General features: G+C 47.4%; 1 protein-coding gene across 1 annotated transcript in view; it reads right to left on the bottom strand.

Annotated features, from left to right (window-relative positions):
• Positions 1 to 20,867, bottom strand: part of GLS (glutaminase) — a 1,476,479-nt gene that overhangs the window by 155,576 nt on the left and 1,300,036 nt on the right. Inside the window, exons 15-16 of the mRNA XM_069615675.1 lie at positions 20,238 to 20,299; positions 12,019 to 12,095 (exon numbers count right to left, since the gene is read on the bottom strand). Coding sequence (XP_069471776.1) covers positions 12,019 to 12,095; positions 20,238 to 20,299 — 139 coding nt within the window. The remainder of the gene's footprint in view (positions 1 to 12,018; positions 12,096 to 20,237; positions 20,300 to 20,867) is intronic.

The raw sequence follows: 20,867 nt of genomic DNA, 5'->3' as shown, positions 1-20,867 counted from the left end.
TTCAATACTGTCATCTACAGTTGCTGGAGTGGTAGGCTCCTCTGAACCATCACCCAGACTTTGGTTAGCTAACAATCTTTCAATCAGCTCCATTTTCTTGCCCTTAGTCAGGAGATCCTTATGTTTACAGAGCACTCTTAAACAATCAGCAGTTTTGGTTGCAAGGGACTCTTGACTATAGCTTTCTATAACTGACATGTTAGAGGTTTTACTTTTTCAGTGCTAAGCTTTGTGGTTAGTTGCACTAAGGTATCTAAAGCACAATAAAATGTATACTCAATACAAATCCCACCGCTGTACACCAGTGTTAGGCAGAAACCTGTGCAGTTCCCTTGGGGAACACTGCAAAAGATTTAAGACTACAGGTAGAGCAGTAAACCCCTTTGGTAGCAGTCTGTACCACCCAGATTTACCTGGTAGCTGTGGCTGAGCAGTCAGACTTCTCTCAAGAAGAGTTAGGCAGTATGTAAAGTATACACAATATGTACCGAAACACAATAGCACAAGCAAACACTGACCAGAGCTTGGTTTCAAAAGTATATAGTTATTTATTTAAAATACACATAAGTTAAAAACACTCTAGCAAAAATATAGTAAAAGCACTTCAACACAGTTATACTGAAAGTAAATTCAATCCTTTCTCCTATCTAGACAACTCTAGGTTAACACCACTTAATTAAAACAGAGGTGAGTGCTTAACGTTAGATGACACTCTAGTAGTTTCCAAGAAAGGGAGAGAAAAAGCAGAAATAGGTTAGACACACCACTCTAAGGTCCAGAACACTTGCAATAGGCTTAAAGAAGAATAAAGTCACAGGTGAGCAAAAGTCACTAGGCAGGGCCCACTCTTAGAGTAGCCGGAGCGAAAATGTGCCCAAGATCACACTGTTAGTTAGAGATTCAAAGTCTTGCAAAGAGTCAAAAAGAGTTTAGAGTGGCTCAGAAAGTTTAGCCAAAGTGTCCCAGGCACTCCCAGGTTCGAAAGCCGGGGACTAAATCTACCCCGTACAGTCGGTAGCAAGGGAAGCCAGGCGGAACACAGTACCTTAAGCGGAAAGGATCCTCCAGCGGGGGCAGTTGTTCCAGGCAGCGACAGCAAGGCTCGACGTCGGTCAGGGGAGAAGAATATCTCGCTGAAGAGCAGAAGAGAAAGGTCGTAGCACTGCCCGGGAAGAAACCAGCCGCGGAGTCCTCCGGTTAAAGGGTTGGTACCGACTTTCGCGGTATGGGGGTAAAGTGTGGTATTCCGGATGCCGGGGTGCTTGGCACAGGCAAGGCGGCCACGAGATACCTCAAAAGGACGGAAAGAAGGCGAAAACTGGTTGTCCCCACCAGTCAAGGGAAGGAGCCACTCCGTTAAGAGTTCTCCTCGGTCGTCGGGAAAAAGTGGTGAGACGGTTCAGCAGGGCTCCACCGGGTGGTGTCGTCGAAGCAGGTCGGCTCAGCTCTTCCCTCGTCGGATTCTTGGTCCTGTGGCGACTTCTGAAGTCCCAGTCCCCAAAGCCCTGCTTTTATGCAGCAAACCCCCATTCACCCAGCCTAGCTGTCACTCAAACATGCTAAGTGGTGAGCCGGGCGGCTCACCACTTGGGCCAATCAGGACGGAGTGCGACTTGAGTTACCAAGGTAACTCAGTCCAGGGTGCCTAAATCCCCCTCCACCCCTCCTAAGTACCCCAGACAGAGTGGCACCACTTTGGAGGGCTTCTGTGGAGAAGCCCGCCAAAAGTGGAACAAAGGGCTCCACTTTGGGTCAGAGTTACAGAGGCGAACACCAACGCCATTTTAGAATCAAGTTTTGGCAAAAAGTCCCAACCGGAGTTATAAAAATAAATATATAAACCGGCGGTATGTTTAAGGCTACCGTAAATAAATAATTAAATGTGTTAGCCTAAAACAATGGGAAATCCCATAGGGAAATATTCGCGGTCGAATATAAAAAGTAGTTTCCACTGCCACCAGCCAAAACTCGATCAGGGGGGACGGAGACGTGCCCCCTCGACTAACAGACCCTGGGGCAATCGAATTGCCCCAGCCAGTACGTCCACAATATGATGGTTTGTACTGGTTCTGTTCAGGATTCAAGACTAGCAAAGTCTTTGGTGACTTTACATGCCCTGGGAGACAGTAGTCAGTCCCAGGGTATGGAGTCTATGTTGGGGAGTCCCTAGGACACCCCTGGGTCACGGCACAGAGGGTGCTGGGTGACCCACATCACAAAAATACATGAGGCCCTATGGAGTAAAAGACCCCATAGCCCATTCAACACAAGGTTTAACCAAGAAAACACACTTCAACATGTCCAAGAGTGAGGGTAAAAGAGTCTCACTCTTGGCAGGAGAAAAAAATTAAACCCCAGAAATCCAGCAAAGCTGCTGGGGGACTCACTAGGTAGGGAAATTCAGCCTAACCAGAGAATTCTCCCTAACACTCGGATACCGACCAGCTAGCCCAGTTACTTGGGGAACTAAGAGCAGAAGTGCATGCAGCCCGTCAGGAAACGAATGCTCTAAGAAGGGAACTGATTATTTCCAAGGAGCGAACAGACGATCTCGCTAGACAATTGCTACAGTCACAAGCCGGACAAACTCCGTTACCCGCATCAGGGGCAAATCTTCCTTCAACATCCTCTACGAACCCAGTGCAGATCAACCTACCTGGGAATGTACCTCTGGCTCCGCCCGAACGATTTTTTGGTGACCCAAAGAGGTTTGCAGTATTTATTAATCAGTGCCGGTTGCACTTCTTATGCCGGCCAGCAGCCTTTCCAACTGATGAAGCTAAGGTAGCTTTCGTGCTTTCGTACCTTAGTGGCAATGCGGCAGACTGGTCGATCCCTCTAGTTAATCAAGATGATCCGGTTCTCCATGATTTTCAAGCTTTTCAGCTCAGTATGGAAAAACTGTTTGCAAGACATTCACAGGGGCAGGCCTTGGACAATGAGCTCCTTTCATTGCGACAGGGTAATCAAGACCTTTTGGCTTATATTGCGTCTTTCAACAGACTGATAGTGGAAACTCGATGGCCTGAGGACAAAAGGATTACGCTGTTTTATAGAGGTCTACGTGGAGAGCTCAAAGATGTGTTAGCCCAAGTAGTGAATCCCCCGCAAGACTGTTCGGACTATATTGACTTAGTCGTTCAAATTGACCACAGACTGCAGAACAGGAAGGCCGATCGTTCCAAGTTTGATGCTCGAGTATTTTCCAAACCACCAACTCCTACCAAAGGAGTAGACTCTGGGGAACCCATGCAAATAGGGGGCCTGAAAGGACCACTAACACAAAAGGAGCGGGAAAGGAGAAAACAGCTGCAATTATGCCTCTATTGCGGAAACTCGGGGCACTTTCTTCGAGACTGTCCGGTGAAACCAGCCAAGAATGCAGTAGGAGCTGCAGTTACCAGGGTCACAAACTCTGAGCAGGGAAACGACCTAGCCCGACAAGAATAGAGGTCCTCTTGCCGAGCGTTAAAACCAGTTCCGTGACCTCACATTTCGTGATACCTATGGTCCTCATTAGCCCTGAACATCCGGATCGATTACATGCGATTGAAGCTTACGTCGACAGCGGTGCCATCGGCAATTATGTGGATCATGAAATGGTTTTGAGGATGAATCTGACTCTCTGTCCAAAGGCTGTAAAGGACGTCATTACTACGGTGGATGGTACGGAGATAGCCTCCGGACCAGTAACGCATACCACCCAAGAAGTGACGCTAGTAAGTCAAGATGGACACCATGAGAAGATCGTGTTCGATGTGATCAAGGCCCCTCAGTTCCGGATTATTCTAGGAATTCCTTGGTTAGAGAAGCACAATCCTCAGATCGATTGGCGAGCAAGAACGGTTCAGTTTCCAGAATGTGCCTCTACTTGTCACCCTCGTCCTGGTGTTGCACTGGCAGCAATTTCCTCGGAGGCTCCCCAGTTACCTCCTGAATACCTAGAATTCCAAGATGTTTTCCGGAAGGATCAGGCTAACTCTCTGCCTCCTCATAGGTCTTATGACTGCCAGATAGACCTGGTACCTGGATCTACTCCTCCCTGTAGTAGAATTTATGCCCTCACCGAGCCTGAGAATCTTCACCTCCGACAATACCTGGATCAATACCTAGCGAATGGGTTTATTCGTCCTTCCAAGTCCCCTGCTTCCTCAGCTTTGTTCTTCGTTCCAAAAAAAGAAGGGGCCCTTAGAACTTGTATAGATTATCGCGCCCTGAACCAGATCACCGTTAAGAATAGATATCCGTTACCTTTGATCCCTGAACTCCTGGACCAAGTCAGAAAAGCATGCATATATACAAAGCTGGATCTTAGAGGAGCCTACCACTTGGTACAAGTAAAAGAGGGCGATGAATGGAAGACGGCCTTCCGCACCAAGTATGGGCTATTTGAATATCAGGTCATGCCCTTCGGACTTTGCAATGCCCCGGCCGCCTTTCAATATTTTATGAACGATGTCCTCAGAGAGCTCATAGATGTGTGTGTTGTTGTTTGCATTGACGACATCCTTGTTTATTCTTCATCGGAAACTGAACATCGGAAACACGTGAAAATGGTCCTCGAGAGATTGCTTCAACACAAACTTTTCGCTAAGTTGGAAAAATGTGTTTTCAACGTGACTGAAGTTGAATTCTTGGGATTCATATTATCACCTAGCGGAGTGCGTATGGATTCAAAGAAGGTCGATGCAATTCTCAAATGGCCATCGCCATCCTCCGTAAAAGGTGTTCAAAGCATGTTAGGCTTCGCTAACTTTTACCGCAGGTTTATCCCTGAATTCTCTCGAATAGTCCAGCCCATCACCGCCTTGTTAAAGAAAAACAAACGTTTTGAATGGTCTACCGAGGCGGAACAAGCTTTCCAGAATTTGAAGACTAGATTTATCTCTGCACCGGTCTTAAAACATCCTCGCCCAGAACTCCCCTACATCGTTGAAACTGATGCTTCGAGCCTTGCCATGGGGGCAGTTCTATCACAAAAGGATCCAGTAACCAATCAGTTGCATCCCGTGGCATTTTGGTCCCGCAAATTCTCGCCTCCTGAAATCAATTACACTATTACTGATAAGGAACTTCTAGCTATCAAGTCCGCCTTTAAGGCTTGGCGGCATTATCTTCTGGGGGCCCAACACCGTTACTGTGATTACAGATCACCGAAACCTGCAATATTTGAAAACCGCAAAAGCTCAATCCTCTAGGCAACTCCGTTGGGCACTATTCTTTGCCGAGTTTGACTTCATAATTACCTATCGACCTGGTACAAAAAACGGTAAAGCTGATGCCCTTTCTCGGATGGGAGTGGAAGAACATTTGATCAATCCTAAACCTGTACCTATCATTCCCGAACAAAGAATACTAGGTGTAATCGCCACACAATCCATAGAGGAAGTTAAGGATAAAGCCAGGCTACTGGTAACTCCAGCAGACATACAGAATTGGCATCTGCAGGGAAAGGACTTTACGGTGAAGGACAACCTATTATATTTCCAAGAACCGTTATACCTGCCCAGCACAGATTTACAGAAAAAGGTAATCTCTTGTTATCACGATTCTTTAATGGAAGAACATCCCGGTATGACCAAGACCTCGGAAAAGATCAAGCGCTACTTCTGGAGGCCGTCTTGGAAAAAAGATATCAGAGACTTTATAATCTCCTGTGGAGTATGCGCCCAAAACAAGAGTCAAAAGGAAAAACCAGCCGGCCTCTTACGCCCTATTGACATCCCGCCTCGCCCTTGGCATACGCTTTCTATGGACTTCATCACCGATCTACCTCCATGCTCCGGATACAATACGATCCTAGTAATCGTGGACCTATTCTCCAAGATGGCGCATTTCATTCCACTCAAAGGCTTACCAACAGCAGCAACTCTGGCCCGAGAATTTCTCGAAAACATCGTCCGACTGCACGGTTTTCCTTCAGTTCTAATTTCGGATCGAGGTAGTCAATTTATTTCTCATTTTTGGCGAAGTTGCTGTCGGTCGGCTCAAATTGATGTGAGACTTTCGACCAGCCACCACCCTCAAACCGACGGACAAACCGAGAGGACCAATCAAACTCTGGAACAGTATTTGCGCTGCATGCTACAACACACTGAAAAAACTTGGAAAGATATCCTTTGGATAGCCGAATATGCCTACAATAACTCTGTCCACTCGGGAACTGGGAAGACCCCGTTTTTTCTTTTATACGGTAGTCACCCTCTCCTCGGAGTTGGATCCACTCCAAGATCTCGGAACACCAGCAGTAGACCACCTGCATTCTACAATCACCCAAGCCTTTAAGAAAGCCGTGTCTCACCTTCAAAGGGCTAAAGAACAATACAAGAAAGGAGCAGACCAACATCGGAAGGAAGCCCCCCAATATCAAGTAGGAGATCAAGTCTGGTTATCCACCAAATATCTACCTCTAAAAGGACCACGCACATTCAACCCAAGATACCTTGGTCCCTATTCCATCACTACCATAGTAAATCCAGTAGCGGTCAAGTTGGACTTGCCCCCTCACATGAAGATACATCCGGTCTTCCACGTCTCTCTATTAAAACCCGTGCAACCTCAAACCCGACTAACTACATCTCCAAAACCTATTCTAGTTGATGGAGAACTCGAGTTTGAAGTCAAAAGCATCCTGGATTCCAAGATCTCCAAATCTAAACTATTTTACCTGATTGACTGGAAAGGCTATGGTCCCCAAGAAAGATCCTGGGAACCTGCAGAATATGTCCACGCGCCTCGTCTAATCAAAATATTTCATTGAACATTTCCTAACAAGCCCAAACCCCCGGAGAAGCCCGGTTTGGGAGGGGCCTTGAGGGGGGGTGCTGTCATGATCTCTGCTTCCAAAAGATCAGGACTTGCCCGACTCCCTGGGAAGCAGACCCATAACCCCGGTTCCGAGTGCCAGCCAGTCCCAATTGGGACCTTTTGGACCATGTCCTGGCGCCAGTGGCACCAGGCTCATAAAGATGCCCAGTCCCAGCGCTGGAAGCGCCGGGCTCATAATGCTTGGGTGGACTTACCTGCAGCAGACCATGCTGCTTACTTACCTGCCAGTTGAACCCCTGATCCTCTTCTGTTTGGGACTACTTTTCCTGTTGGGTGGGGCAGGAGCCACTCCCTAGGTTCAGAACACTGGAACTCTTCTGGAAAGCAGGAACTCTTTTCTTACCTAGGCGTGGCTGTGGAAGGAGACACCTAAGCACTACAGGAGGCTATTTAAACCACACCCGATGGATGAATCTTGCTTTGCGTTATTCTGCATTCTCTGCAGCAGAACGCTCATTGTGTCTTCTGCTTCTGATCCTGGGCCTAAGGGAACAAAGGCTTACCATCCTGGAATCCAGTCTTCAACAGCATCTGTAAAGACAAAGAAAGAACAGGTTAGCACTACGGTCTTCAGTGGCAGCGCATCTCTTACCTGGTCCATCGGCTGTCACCAACGCCTCGCGCTGCATTCCGGCATCTGAAAGTCAAAGGCTTACCTACTCTTCGCATGCTCCGGTGGTCTTCGCACTGCATTCCGGCATCTGAAAGACAAAAGCTTACCAGCTCTTCGCACGCTCCGGAGGCCTTCGGCGCTGCATCCCGCATCTGAAAGACAAAAGAAGGTGCGTTTAAAGACATTGGGCAACTTTATTACTCACGTGCCATTACTCCTTCCCACGCCGAATCCAGTGGGTATTCCAGCACCCTTCAGCTTCTCTAAAGCTCCGAACTTGTACCTGCAAGATAAAAGGGACAGTTAGTGCGCATCGTGAAGCAGGCTACAAGCGCTTACTTACGTGCTTCCAGGCGCTTCTATTCCTCACGCGGGTTCGATCCTCAACTCTCATCAGCCCGCCATCCGCCATCGCCGGAACCCTGCAAAACAAGAGATATCATTACAAAAGACTTTTAAGACATTTGAAGTGCCCAGAACTTACCGTTCGTGCAGTTAACGACGGACAGCAGTCCTCTGAGGTCAAGAGGCCTGCACCCTTATCCAGTGAAGAAACTGGTTACGGCACCCTGCCCCGAGGCAGATGGAGAGCTCGGCGTTCACTTACCTAAGGTGAGGGTGTTAACCTTTGAGGTTCTACAGGAGAAGAGAAAGGGAAGAGGAGAGAGACACCCAATAACCCCAGTTCATTAATCCCATATTTTCTATCTGCAGACATCTTACTCTTCGAGTCAGACATACAGTGCACAGAGGTCCAGCCCAAAGAGCCAACCGTGTGTTACACATCACCTTTGAAGATACAGCATTCACCCAGTCAAGACCGGCGCCTCTGCGGGAATCAGGTGAGCGTTACACTTATGTGGAGTGCTGGGGGGTTACTTAGTAGCCCCTTATCCTTCTCCTCGCATGTAACATTTTGATGTTACCATCACTACTTTAAATGGCTGGTGGCAGTGGTTTAATTTTTCCTACCAATGTGCTTTTCTACCCCAGGCTGAACCCTCAGCTGCAGAATAGCACCCATGGGTGACCATTTTGTCAAAATGGCCCCTGTCTTCTTTTTTTGCCATTTTCGGTTTGTGATGTCTTTCTTGGGTTTCACTCTGTGCGTTGAGACAGGTTTGAGCCTTTTGTTTGTCTTGCCTTTGGCGGGCTTCAGCCTTGAAGCCCACCCCTGGCTCCAGTGTGTCTGGAAGGACAGGATGTGAGGGAGGGTCCCAAAACTACCATGTCCTTTCTCTCTAGGAATGCCTGAATGCAACTAGTCCTGATTGGCTGGCTGGCTGCACTTGCAGGACAGCCACCCTGCTGAGTGATTGACAGCCTAGGCTGTGCATGAATGGAAGAAACCTGCTTAAAAGGCGAGGGTTTTGGGACTACAGACAGAGTCGACCACTGGACGATACACCGGATGAAGAAACTGTGAACGAAGCTTGCTGCAACCTCCAGAACCTCTGAATTGCCTGGTGAAGCCCTGCTGCTGTGCTAACTTCCTTTTTCACCTAAATAGAGAAGCTCCGGACGGAACGACTTCTCCCCTTGGGTTAGTAGGACCAACTAACCCCGAGACGAATTCCACTGGACCACCACCCCCGACTGGCTGTGCTTATTCGTTGCTGTGAGAGCCCAATGCCAGGGTTCGAGTGTCCGTAGTTGAGTGCAACGTATGTCGCAGAACGAATCTGACCGGAAGCTCCAGGAGACTCCTAAGGACTATCCCGAAGCAGGACCTCCAGATCCAGAGTGCCGGACAAAGGGAGCAAAGAGTCCAACCAGTGTCCGAGATCCGCATCGGTGCTGTTTGCTAAGTGCTTGAACCGCAAAGTGCTGCTGAACCGAAAAAGAGGCCGTAGCCCGATGACCTCCCAAGTGCCACCGCAGGAGACCTCCAGACGTCCTCCCCCGTGTCCTCACAACTGAGGCTCAGGAATAAGGGTCGGCACCGCTGCAGCAAGACAGAATCCAGCTGGACCACTCTTCTTCAAACCAGAGGTACTGTTATGGTTTGGTGTACTTACCTCGTTGCCTTTAGTCGTGTTCTTCTCAGTTGGGAATTACATTGGCTTATCTTTTGAGTTGATTTCAACTCTCTTCTCATAGGCTTAACAGTTTGTGACCCCACAAGTGATTTCTCTACAAACTCTCTAACTTTGTGCAAGAATTTGATCGAAGAAGTGCCTCAGATCCATAGACTGTGTCCCAAATGACTTTGGCAGTTCTGGCTCCCTGAAAACTCTTCTAGTCCATTGACTTTGATACTGTTTGTACCTCATAGGTGGAAGCTTGTTGTATACTGTAAGATGTATCTAGATTACATTGGAAGATTTAGCTGTCCTCACATGTACTGGAAAACTGTAGAACCTTTTTCGTTCCATAACCTTTCCTTTCTACAAAGCTCAGAATCTGCAAAGTCTACTAGTGCGATATATAAATGCCATTACTGTCCTTGTGATTGAAGTCACCTCAAGATGTAGGAAATGTGTAAGAATCATATCCAAAGATTAGCCACTAACTTGTTTTGATTCTGGAAAGTAATTTTACAGTATATTTAAAATGTTACAACAAATTGTCTTTTTAAAGAATGTTTATTTAAAAATTGATCTTAATTAAATAAATAACTATTTATAATTGAAACCTTGAGTGTAAATGTTACTTGCCTGCTTGTATTTATGGATTTGATTTGTACAGCTCTACAGCTCACATTTACCCCTCTTGAGATAGGCCTGGCTGCTCAGTCACACTACTAACTTGTGTAGTACAGACCTATACCAAAAGGTGGGTTACCTAATACCAAGCAGATAAGTGTTGCGTAGTTTCACACAGTGTGACTGCACCAATTCTTACCTAACACAAGGTAACAGGACTGATCAGGAGCCGACAGCTACCCCTCAGGTCACAAGCTTGTTTTGACATATTCTAAATTAGATGCGTGGTGCACAGGTCGTTGTTGTGGTTGCGGCGTAGAGACAAAACTACGTTTGTCTGAGCTTGTTAATTATTTCCTATTTCTCTTTCATTTGTATTTATTTTTGCTTTTTGTGCTAGGACTTCAAAAATAAAATCTAAGAAATAAAGGATGCATTACCAATCTGGCTTTACTTAACTGGAACCACGCCCATCTTCTAAGAAACTAATCCCCACACTAATGCTCTGGGGCTCATATTGGAGTCCCCGAAGCGTAAATGGAGGGGCTAAAGACACGTGTTAACGCCCCCATTCACGCTCCTGGAGATATTCATTGTTTTTAAGGCGGAGGGCGTGGGCGGAACAGACTGCCCTGATTCACAGAGCGTTCTTCAATGGGGTTTTGCCATTTTAAAACTCTTCTGTGAATTAGGCCCACCATGTTTCTGCCTCCCATTTGCCCATCGTCTTTAAAAACAAATTGCTTTTTCATCAGCATGAGATTTTCATGCTGGTGTAAAACCAATGATTTCCTATAGAATACGCCTGCTTTTTGTTTCAGCAAGCTCTTTACACTTCTCATTTGCACTCCACAGTGCAAATGACAATTGCCCAGAGGGGACGTGTCCGTACTTTAGTGCAAACGTAAGCAGAACCCTGTGGGTAATTTATGCAAAGGAGCAAAATGAGCTCCTTTTGTTTTGTTAGATGGAACGCTCCAGTATGACACTTGGGAGCACATTTTGCTCCTTTGAGCAAATTGCCCAGAGGGGACCACTTACGTTTGGGCAATTTTGTTATTTGCACTGATGAGTGCAAATGAGAAATCTAAAAAAAACTGGTGGATGCCTCTTTACAGTTCTCTTTTGCACTCTACAGTGGTGCATAAAGAGTAAACATTGTCTTGCCATGTGCACATGGCAGGCTGCGATTACAATGATTTCCTAAGGAATTAACCCACCTGCTTTATTTCTGGTGCAAAAAGCAGGCGTATTCCAAATGAAATCATTGGTTCTACACCAGCATGATTATCTCATGCTGGCTTTAAAGGCAGAGGGCAAACGGGAACCAGAAATGTAACTCCTGTCCCGTCCTCGCTCCCCGCCTTTAAAAACAATGAAAATCTCCCAGTGTGAATGGAGGCGTTAAGACAGGTGTACCATCATTACGCCTGTCTTTAACCTCTCCATTTACGCTCCCGGGAACTCCATAACGAGCCCCTTGATATTTTTGTAACGTTGCCAAGACAATCATTGTTATCTAATGAGTCCAAATAATTCCCAACCGACATTTTTTCCATATTAGGATTTTGTGAACTCGTACGTCTATTTGTAATTACTGTCATGAAATGGAAATATCAAAAGAACGTCTGTCAACAATTCTCACCTGTTGGAAGTTACCCGTGAAAACATTTATCTTCGAGAGCCATGAGGGCCACACACCTATGGGTGTTCACAGTGGCATTCTGTATCAGGTAGGGCTGGGGGAATCAGAATCAGGTAAAGAAAGCGGGAGCTTGGAGAGGGGTAACAGCTATATCATACCAAACACAGTCTCAACATTAATACTGTATCCTGTAATATCATTTTTTAGAAAAATGTTTTAAACTTTTAAAGCAACGCCATTTCCCCAAGAGAAAGATGTGATGTAAAACCTAAGAATAAAATATGTACCTTCTGCAGCAGCTACATGTAGCGCGGTGCGGGAGTCATAGTCTCTCTGCTCCATGTCCATTGCAGACAAGGCAAACCTGAAAAAGAGAATTCACAGGATAGTAAATGCTGCTTTTTTGAGAAGCTACTAAGATGTAATTTTATCTAAGCAAGTGTACTTGATAAATGCTAATAGCCTGTCACGCCCATTCTCCAAAAGGATAGCTTCTCTGGACTTGCTTTCTGCATTTAACTATTTCCCCCAACTCCACTGATAATATTGCAATGTTGAAAAGGGTCAAACATCAGGTTACCTCAACATGCTGTTCGGACCAAGCATCTAATTGTACTGATAGCATCATGCATACTACATAAGTCCTCAATTCCAGTGACACCCTACATTTACAATGTGTGCAGCATCATCAAGATGCACACGTCCCGTGATGAGACGGGGCCTGAGGAAGTGTCCTGTATGGAATCACAGATAGGTAAAGTTTCCTCCATCAGAATTGCATTGTAAATTAAGCCCCATACTTTAATGAACAGAGTGAGAAGTAGCACAGAATATCGGGTGGAAGTTCCTTTTGAGTACTGTGACAATGTATCCCCCTGCCTGATCGGCAGGGAAGTGACCATGGCAGCTGTATGCACCACCATCGATATAGGGGCTTGGGTTGGTTTGGGGCAGGATCCTGTGAGCACCACTGCAAAACCTGCGGTATGGGGCAGAGGCTAGTTGATAGGGTCTAACAAGGAGTCTGGCCCATATTCAAGCCTGCATCTCTGCAAGGAACTGGCCAACCCTACTGCAGCCACATCCTCTACTGCACCCACCCAGGCCCTTTGCTCGGCCCTGACTGCACATTTCACTGCCAAAACACAGGACATCCTGTCCTATCTCTTCTCTGTAGCCACTCATGCATCATCATCTCTTGGGCCCCCACTCGGCTGCCCACACACCTACCCCTCTGCTCTCCTCCCTCTCCCTTGTCACACCTGAGGAGGTTTCCAGACAAGTCCTGCCTATGAAATCCTCTTCCAAAGAGGTGGAACCCAGCCCCTCCAAAACCATCAAGGACAACTTCGACTCTCCCGCTCTTCGCCACTGGAGTGTTCCCCACTTCTCTCAAGTACTCTCTTGTGCACCCTCTGTTCAAAAATCCCTGTGCTGACCCTTCCATTCCAGCAAACTATCGCTCGATCTCTATCACTCCTTTCCTGGGCAAATTCTTGGAGAAGTTGGCTATCTCGCAGCTTACCTACCACACCGAATTTGTGGGCTGTCTCCATGACCATCAGTCTGGCTTTAGAGCATCCAGAGGCACGGAACATGCTCTTCTGAATACCGGTGAAGACCTGCTGTCAAATCTCGACTCTAACTCTCCCTCTGTCCTCATCCTTCTTCACCTCTCTTCTGCTTTCGATACGGTAGACCACAACATCCTGATCTCCCGTCTGTGTGATACTCTGGGCATGACAGAGCAGGCCCTGGCGTGGCTAGCATCCTTTCTCTCAGATCGTTCTTCCCAGATGGAACTTGGGTCCTTTCTCTCCGCTATCACTCTCTCCACTTGTGGTGTCCCCAGGGATCTAATCTATCCCCCTGGTTCTTCAATGTCTACAAGGCCCCTTTGGCCCACAGGATCTCTGCCTTCGCCTCCAACTTTCAGTGTTATGTGGATGACACACAGCTCTCTTTCAGGCTACCCTCGGCCTCTGCCTCCTCCTCGCTCATCCCCGATTGTCTGTCTACAATTCAGTCCTGGTGTGCTGTTAATGGTCTCTGCCTTAATGCCATTTAGTCAGAGATCGTCCTCATTGGGACCCTGCTCCCGCTTTCCCACTTGAATTCTGGCCAGCTTCCCTTGGTCCTGTGCCCTCACCCACCAGGGAGGCAAAAAATATGGGGGTCATCTTCGACTCCACTCTCTCCTTCTCTTCTCACATCTCGGACATGTCAAAAAAGTTCAACTAACAGCTGCACCTTTTCAGAGGTATTCGACCTTTTCTCACTTTTCCCCAGAGGCTCACCATCTACAGAGTCCTGGTTCTCTCTAGACTGGACTACTGCAAGAGTCTCTTTCACAATCTTCCTACTTCTACTCTCCGACCTCTTCAACTTATCCAGAACAGAACCTCAAGACTTATCCTTGGCCTCAAGCCCAGGGACCGCATCTTCCTGGTGTTGAAATCCCTCCACTGGCTCCCAGTGCCTGCAAGGATCAAGTTCAAGTCCCTCTGCATCGTCCACAAGGCCTTCTGGGGCCGGGGCCTGCACTACCTACACCGCTCTCTTCCTAAATACTCTCCTTGTAGAGCCCTCTGGTCGGTATCCTCCAACTCTGTGCGGGTGAGCCGTTTCTCCAAACAGAGATTTGGGGGTAGAGCTTTATCCTCTCAGGTGCCTCCCTCTGGAACAGCCTCCCTGCCTCTCTCCGCCTTGAGCCGGACATCCGTAAGTTCCGGAAAGTTCTCAAGACCATACTCTTTTCTTCCTCTTTCTCTCTCCCTCTCCAATGCTAACCTCCTGTCTGTTCTCTCCTGCTTCCCCCCTCCTTCATACTGCCCAACTCTGCTCAGTTTCGCTCACTGGTCACCTGGTGCAACTCCAGAGCCCCAAAGGTCCCAGGCTCACCCCCTCAGCCCACCAGTCCTACACTTGCCTCCAGGCCTCTGCAGTCTGCCTTGCACTACTGCACTCAGAATACGTTCCATGAGATGGGCAACCTCTCTGACCTTAGCCCAGGTCCCTGATGGACTGAGCGCACTTGTTCCCCCTCCCCTGCACTTCCTGTCTGCACACTTGCACAACCTTGAACGCACTAGGCCGAGCAAGATTGTTTGTCCTGTCCTCCCTTTGTCTCCCCTCCCTAGCTTGGCTGCACCTGAACAACTCTCGTGCATAGGAGCATATTGATGACCTATCATCAATCAATCTGATTGTCGCCAGGCCTAGTACGATAGTTTATTGTTCTGTATGTCCTTTTCCTCCTCCTCCCCCTCCACACTCTTTGTCATGCACTTGTACTATCATTAGGCCTAGTACGGCAGCTTATTGATTGTATGCTCTTTCCTTCTCCTCCACCCTTCTCTCCTTGCCTCCTGTCATGCACTTGCACTAGTAGAAATGCATCAGGCCTAGTATGCTAGTTAATTTTGTCAGATCATTCGGAAACCTCAAGGCCTAAGAATGACAATTGTATTCCCCTGTTCCCTTCCAGCTTTGAAGCACTTCACTTGTGTATAAGCGCTTTACAAATAAACAATTACAATTTACAACCAGGACATCTGGAATGACACATAAAGTGGGTAACAGCAATGCTGTGGTCTCTTTAAAGCAGCCCTTGTGGTATGAAAGCATGTTATATTAGTTGCTAGTAGTAATGTACTCATTTAACAGTGGTGAACCCTCTTACCAAGACAACAATGAGAAATGTGTTTACTCAGGCATTCCAGTGCTGCCCTGTTGGAGTGCATCCCTCAAACAAGGATCTACAAAACTCCCACACATGAACGGTAGAAGGACTACATGGCAGCATGAAAAAAACTGCGTCAGGGGAGTGTGTGAGATCTGCGTTCCCCTATTACCAACACTGGATTTCAAACTCATATTTGATTACACACAAGCACACACAGTAAGAGAAAATCACACATGTGTGCAGAAAATCACAGGGAGCTTTGCACACAGAGAGGTGAATGGGCCATACATAGAGGTACCCAAGAGGAGCATAGGTGTGGGAGTTTGGAACCAATGCGCATTTCGAGATGCCTGGAGAGAAAAGAGGTTGGAGGAGCATATGAGATTACGAGTGGAAAGAAGGCTGTTCAGGAGCAGAGGCGATGAAGGAGAGAGTAAGATGAGAGGAGTAGATGGAGCTAAAAGAAGGAGAAGAGGAGGTGGAGGAGACTGATCAAAATAGGACGTGGTGAAAGAAGGAGCAGAGGAGGTAAAGACGCGCGTAAGATCAGAAGAGGAGTTGGTGAAGGAGGGAGGAGAACGTAAGATCATAAGATCTAGACTAGTTAAAGAAGGAGTAGAGGAGGTGGGGAAGGGAGTTATATATCAAAGGACGAGATGGTGCAAGGAAGAGAAAATCCCAAGATCTAAAGGAGGAGGTGCTGAAAGGAGGAGCAAAGGAGTGGAAGAAAGGAATAAAACCAGGGGAGGTGGGGGTTAAGAGGAGTGGTGGAGGAGGTTTGGAGAGAGGAAGATGCACCTGATGCTTAGGAGTATATGAGAATGGTGGGCAGAGGTAGAAGCATGTGGTAAAGCATTGTGGAGGTGCTTAAGAGGACAGTGAATAATCAGGGCCACCTCACAGGCGTTGCAGGACCCTCCCAAGGTATGGGCTCATGTTGGGGTTGCGAGGAGGAAGGACAGTGGAAGTAACGAACAAGTTACCTACCTGTAACTCCTGTTCTCCAGCATGGGTCTCACATGGATTCACATGCTCATGAATATTTCCCGTCGTCAGGCTGGGAATCTTCTGTAATATTAAAACAGTTTTGCTTTAAAGCCAAAAACTGCTTGTCACTTCTATGCCTATTGCTTCCACATTGGGACATACTGCTGCAGCCAATGACAATCGTTCTCCTAAGCTCCACCCGTGGTGGGCATCTTCATATTTGGTCAGGCATGTAAAGTGGCAGTAAGAATCAAGAAAAGGGGAATGAAGGAGGGTTTTTCATGTGAATCCATGTCATACCCATGCTGGAGAACAGGAGTTACAGGAAAGTAACTTGCTCCTTCTCCATCATAGGGTCTTAGATGGATTCACATGCTCATGAATACAATTACACAGCAGTGCATATACACAACCACGGTGTGCAGTCATAATGTCGACATCAATAATGTCGACAGTCAAAATGTCGACAAATTAATGTCGAAAATCAATAATGTCGACATACAAAAATGTCGACATTTTACATTAATGTCGACATTTTTTCGAAATGTTGTATAAATAAATAAATATATATTTATTGTTGTGTTGTATGTGTTGAGTATGAGGGGTGGGGGGTGGCAGGGGGTATTGGGTGAGAGGGGTTGGGGGGGACATCCCCATAGTAAATGATATTCTTTTTATTTATTTGTTTATTTATTTATTGAATAATAAATAAATAAATAAATATATAATTACTATGTGTTGGGAATGAGGGTGAGAGGGTGGTTGGGGGGGGTGTGGGGGGGTGTTGGGTGAGGGGGGGTTGGGGGGGACCCCCCCCCATAGTAAATTAGACTCGTTTTGGTTATTTATTTATTGAAAAAATAAATAAATAAATAAATAAATAATTAGATTGTGTTGAGTATGAGGGGTGAGAGGGTGGTTAGGGGGTGTGGTGGGGTGGCAGGGGGGTGTTGGGTGAGGGGGGGTTGGGGGGGGGACCCCCCCATAGTAAATGATACTTTTTGTTGGTTATTTATTTATTGAAAAAATAAATAAATAAATATATAAATAATTAGAATGTGTTGCATATGAGGGGTGGGAGGGTGGTGGTGTGGGGTGTGGGGGGGTTGCAGGAGGGTGTTGGGTGAGGTGTTGATAGTGTTAAGGGTTTATAGTCATATTGTCGAAAAAAAAATGTCGACATTTTTTTTTCGACATTATGACTTTTTACATTAAAAGTATAGAATGTCGACATTATTATTTTCGACATTATTTTTTCGACATTTTTGTCTGTCGACATTTTTTTGTCGACATTATGACTATAAACCCACAACCACAGGAGGTTGCAAGGCTCAACAGAAGCAATACTCTTACCCTTGGAACAGACTTACCTAATGCAAACAGGTTGCAAAGCACTGCTTGGCCGACCCGGGACTCCTTCCTAGAATCCCTGTCCACACAGTAGAATCTTGGGAAGGTGGGGGTAGACCTCCACGGAGCAGCCCTGCAGATGTTAGCAGGGGAACACCAGAGAGAAACGCTGTAGTCGCTGCGATGGCTCTGGTGGAATGTGCTCTCGGCCGGTTTGGTAGCAGTCTGTTGGCCAGACGATGGCAATGTGTGATACAGTGCGAGCACCACCTGGAGATGGAAGCCTTAGACCGGGTCTTTCCATGTCCCGTAGGTCCCAAAGCCCTGAAAAGCTGAGAAGTCTTTCAAAACGATTTTCGGCGTGCCCCATAATACTTCAAGGCATGCAACAAAGCATCCAGTGAACGCAACGCCCTCTCCACCGGTGAAGATGGGTTGGCGAAGAAAACAGGCAAGACTCAAGGTTAGTTCAAATGAAAGTCTGATGGAATCGTAGGCATAAAGTATGGATGAGTCTGCAAAACCACCACAGACGGATAGAATGACAGATGCAGAGGTTTACATGAAAGAGACTGAATTTCCCCAACATACCGGGCTGAGGTGATAGCCTCCAGGAAGGCAGTCTTCCAAGACAGAAACTTTAAAGATGCTTGATGCAGGGGTGCGTGGCTTGCCGGCAAGGTATGTACATGTAGCTTCTCGGAGCTCTCGCTCCGCCGGCCGAAATCCTGCAGACATCCGTTGAATAAACCCTGCAAAGAGAATCAGGACCAGCGTAACGTGAGGGAGCATAGTAGCACCATGAGAGGAAACCTGGTGGAGTAACGAAAAGGACCATATTTGCCAAAAATAGGGCCCGGGACCAGGTGGCGTGACCGCATAGCATACAATAAAGCGGGGCGCTGGGGCCGCCTGATGTTATACAGTGGGCTCCAGTGATCTCATCGGAAGGCTGTGACCAGGGAATGGTGTGCAGCGCCAGACACTGCAGGAGTGAGACGCTTGCCTGGCAGTATTCTCCCGCCTGCTGCGTAAGTGTTTGAGTATGACAGACCCACCCCCCACTTTGCTAGGGCCACGGCGGGTCATCTATCAGACTGGGAACAGCACTGGGAGCCCCCGCGAGGTGGAGGAAACAGAGCCGCGAAGGAGAGAAGGCTACAACTGGACAGAGCAAGACGGTGAGAGGACCAAGATCGGTCCGACGGCCACGGGACACTGATCCATAAGGAGAGGGAAAATCAGAGAGACATCGCAGAGGACGTGAAGATTGGAAGCCCACTGCAGGAGGTTCGGATCAGGAGACGAGCGATCGGATGAAGTGGAAGTGATGCGCTGATACGAAACGAGATCAGCAGAGAGGTGAGAGACAGAAGAACGAACACTGCCACTGAGCCCCTGGGCCCCCTTTAATAACTCGCACCAGACAGCGGACGGAGCAGAGGTGGGGGGAGAACCAAGGCAGCGATCAAGGCCAGAGTCTGAGAGCGAGCCAGGGGGAGGTAAGCAGGAGTGGAAAGGCCACCACGGACAAGAGAGGGCCAACATTAGCAGGCTGGAAACCGGAGAACTGGAGGGGGAGATCCTCTACTGTGCAACAAGATACATTAAGGACTGAAATGACATACCAAATAAGGTCACAGTACAACTGTCAGCCCTGAGCAGAAGGGGGCAAGGTGACAGCGGGGGCCATTGGTGACCACAAGAGGTGGGGGCAACACGATTGGAAGACAGGCCTGAATATTAAAGGGGCCAGAATGGTCAAAGTTCAGCAGAGAATCGAAAAGTATACATAAACAAAGGGTAAAGCACAGAGACAGGAGGAACTAACCCTTGCCGCGGAGGAAGGGTGGACAGGAGGTGGTGGTGGAGTGACCTTGGATGCATTGGTGGAGGCAATTCAGGCTACCAGATCGTCACTGGAAGGGAGCATCGAGGAGGTGGGGGTGGATGTGTCCCTGGTGCGGGCTGACCCATGCAAGGTTTGTGAATGAGTAATGGAGGTGGAACAACGAGTCAGCACAGTGGAAGATGATATCCAACGTTTGAAGAATCAGGTGGCAGGCCTGGTGGGGGTGACCAGGAACCTGGAGGTAAGAGCATAGGACGTGGAGGGCCGCTCTAGGTGCTGTAATATCCGGCTGGTCGGGGTGCCAGAGAGAGAGGAAGGACCCAGTACGGAACTTTTTGTGGAAAATCTAGTCCTAAAGGTGCTGGGGATAAACGGCCTGTCCAAATTCTTTATGGCTGAAAGGGCCCACCACTGAGTGGCCGACCAAGAGTAATTGTGGCAAAGCTTTGTGTTTCCAACATCATAGGCTCCCACCTTGCGGACGTCGTACAGTATAGCGTCCTTTCGAGATCAGGACGCTATACTGCACGACGTCCGCAAGGTGGGAGCCTATGATGTTGGAAACACAAAGCTACGAACATGACCCACTCTCTCACCCGCTCTCTTTCCTCGCTCACTCTCTTTTCAGTTACCTTCTGAGTGCAGACACATCCCCAGTATAGGCAGCAAAAAGGAGGTTGATGACAGACTTTACCTGCAAGAAAGAAACGCTTGCGTTATAAGAATGCATCTTAATATATGCATGCATTTTGCTAGCATGTTAACACAAAACAAGCGATTTAAAACAATGTCCTAAATGCTTGGAGAGGACTGCCAATGTAGGCACTGTTGTTCCCCCCTAGAATATTCACTGTTTGCCCTACCGAGTGCAATAAATTAACTGAAATCTGTGCAGACCCAGGTTTATGATTATGTGCGAATAATTGTAAATGTCTTCCGCCGTACCTGGCAGGAGGCATTTGCATTGTATTCCTATGGAATCTGCCAGCTTTCCCCAGATGCTAAAAGCTGGCAGATTCCATAAGAAGCCAATGCGGTACCAGAGGATCAAAATCAGCTGCTAAGTCAAACATTTTCTTTGTATTTGGCAGGCAGTGGGGATAGGGTGATCGAAACATACATTTAATTCTGTGCTACTGCTCCTTTGACCAAATTCTTTAAAAAACCTGTGACCAGTGATCGAGGAGTAACATCATTTGCAAAGGTTTTACATATGTGTTTTGACTCATTTATTACCGGTTTGTGAGATTGGAAAATGACTG

The sequence above is a fragment of the Ambystoma mexicanum genome, chromosome 9 (assembly GCF_040938575.1).
Source record: "Ambystoma mexicanum isolate Mex_15411 chromosome 9, UKY_AmexF1_1, whole genome shotgun sequence".
Lineage (NCBI taxonomy): Eukaryota > Metazoa > Chordata > Amphibia > Caudata > Ambystomatidae > Ambystoma > Ambystoma mexicanum.
The sequence above is the reverse complement of the archived record's forward strand: the minus strand, read 5'-3'. Positions and strand labels throughout refer to the sequence as shown.